General features: G+C 38.1%; 1 protein-coding gene across 1 annotated transcript; it reads right to left on the reverse strand.

The window, feature by feature from the left end:
• Positions 1–291: 291 nt before the first annotated feature.
• On the reverse strand, positions 292–1,173 carry LOC145578001 (ATP-dependent DNA helicase PIF1-like). Its single transcript, XM_081635412.1, has one exon. It carries the CDS (start codon positions 1,171–1,173, stop codon positions 292–294), a length of 882 nt encoding a protein of 293 aa, XP_081491538.1.
• Positions 1,174–2,600: the final 1,427 nt, after the last annotated feature.

Here is a 2,600-nt window from a genome sequence, read left to right on the forward strand (position 1 = left end):
GTTTAGTTATTACACTGACATTAGTTGATTTATGAGCTCGAGAAAGTGCAACAAATAATTGACCATGTGAAAAACATGATCGTGTAGAAAAACAACAACTTGACTAAGTGTTTGCCCCTGAGCTTTATTGATTGTCATTGCAAAACTAAGTTTCAAAGGAAATTGTTTTCTTTGAAATTGAAAAGGATAACCTGCTAAATCTGATGGACGTAGGCTTATTCTTGGAATCAATACATGCTGACCTTTATTATGAACAACAGCAATAACACACTCGATGATATTACGAAAAAATCATTTACATATGAGTCTTGTTCCATTCCACAAGCCAGATGATGGAAGAATGTTTCTCCACAGAATAACAGGACTATTAACTTTCAGCTCGAGCTCATGAGGACTCATACCACCAGGGAAAAGCTTGTTTAGAAATTTAGTAGGATATACGGCACAATATACATCAATCATTGTATATTGGCTTTTATATACTACTGATTCACCTGGAAATTTGCAAATCAAGCTTGAATTAATGGCACCAACATCCTTATTCATTGGTGTCAATATAGCTCTTGTAGTAAAAATATCTGTACTAAATGGAAGCATATCTATTTCTGGAAATGCTACAAATGTTAGATGCACATCGTCAGCTGTTCCAGTGTAACAAGACTTAACAATATTTGGTGGAAGCTCAACAAATGCATCTTCAGTATTTTGCAATTCACCATTTCCCAGTGCCAACAAAAAAGCTGCATATGTAGGATCATTTTTAGCTCTTAAGTTTTCAGTTAGCCTGAACTTCAGCAGCTGTGGCCTCAAAGAAGAACTAACTAAACTCGCAGCAATTACTTCTCGCTGTGTTTTGCGTGGAACAATAAGAACTTGTCTAAAATCTCCACCAAAAACTACTAATTTGCCTCCAAATAATACATTTGGATTGCAAATATCTCTAAGTAGTGAATCGAGAGATTTAATATTCTCTTTCTTAGCCATAGAAGCTTCATCCCAAATAATCAATGTTGTTTCCCTTTGTAGTGTAGCTAGACCTCCCTGCTTAGGAACATTACAAGCAAGAGAGCCTAAAGGATCTAAAGGGATTTTAAACTGTGAATGTGCATTTCTACCTGAAGGAATGGCTGTAGCAATGCCTGAAGTTGCTGCCGGTAAAACTATCTTATTCATCATTCTAATTTCTACATATAGAGCATTGTATAAAAAAGTTTTCCCTGTCCCACCAGGACTATTTATGAAAAAGGCACTGGCCTTTCCATTTGTATAACATGATCCATTATGACATCGAATGCAACTCGTTGAGCTTGATTCAACTTATCTTTACATTCTAAACATTCTAGTGGTATTGGTGCATTCAATGCATTTTCTATGTCTTTCGTTACATGTATAGCATCATCATCATCTTCTACGAAATTATCTAATCCAAAAGCTTTCAACGAACATCCCATTGACTCAACATACATCTCAATTGATTTCACGGTTAATTGTTTCACCATTGCTACATTTGTAGGGTATTTATATTGGTAATTCTCTAAGAGAGATGAAAGGAATGGTGTCCTTTGAACAAGTGTATTATTCCGATAGAGGGGTCGGAATTATTAGAAAGCTAATTATTCAGCAAGGTCAAGTGATTGGAATGCCTAGTTGGAGGCCGCTTTCGATCAGTAATAGTAATGTATAATTAATATTACAGCTTAATCTTGACTGAACCCTATGGGTCACACCCAATCAAGTAAAGGATCTGTAATGACGAATTAATCTGAAAGGAATTAATGAGTCATTAGAGTATTATGAACATAGACGTCGGATATCGAGCTATGAGCGTCGAGACCGAGCGTCATGAGTTGAGTCGGATTTATAAGACGACAAGACGATAAAAATCAAGCAATCAACAAGTGATAAATACCCCTAGCATTGGAATGCCCCGATCAAACTGAGTGCTAGAGGCATAGGTGCTAGCATGCGTGCCGCACCAAGTCGAGGCTGCTAGCAGCGCTAGCTGGTGCGGGCATTGCGTGCTAGCATGCACATGCTAGCATCGCTGGCGCGCGCCAGCGAGCTAGGAGCGCTAGCAGGCCAATAGCAAGCTAGGTACTGCTAACTGCTGCTAGTAAGCCGCACGCTGCTCCGAGCCCTTTGATATTTCTTTACCTTCACGGACGACTATAGTAGATATGAACATGTCTACCTCATGTCAAACAAATCTGAATCCTTTGAGAAATTCGAAGAATTTCAGAGTGAAGTTGAAAACTAACTTGGCAAGAAATGGTTATCGATATTTTATTACCTCCACGGACGACTATAGTAGATATGGATATGTCTACCTTATGTCGAACGAATCTGAATCCTTTGAAAAATTCAAAGAATTTCAGAGTGAAGTTGAAAACCAACTTAGCAAGAAAATCAAAGCCTTTTGATCGGATCGAGGTGGTGAATATTTGAGCCATGAATTCGATGACCACTTGAAAGAACATGGTATTCTTTCATAATTGACACCTCCAAGAACTCCACAATGGAACGGAGTATCCGAAAGGAGAAATCGAACCTTGTTAGACATGGTACTATCAACAATGGGTCTTAGATATCTTCCTATCTCT

The sequence above is a fragment of the Chenopodium album genome, chromosome 14, assembly GCF_948465745.1.
Source record: "Chenopodium album chromosome 14, dcCheAlbu1.1, whole genome shotgun sequence".
Taxonomy (NCBI): domain Eukaryota; kingdom Viridiplantae; phylum Streptophyta; class Magnoliopsida; order Caryophyllales; family Amaranthaceae; genus Chenopodium; species Chenopodium album.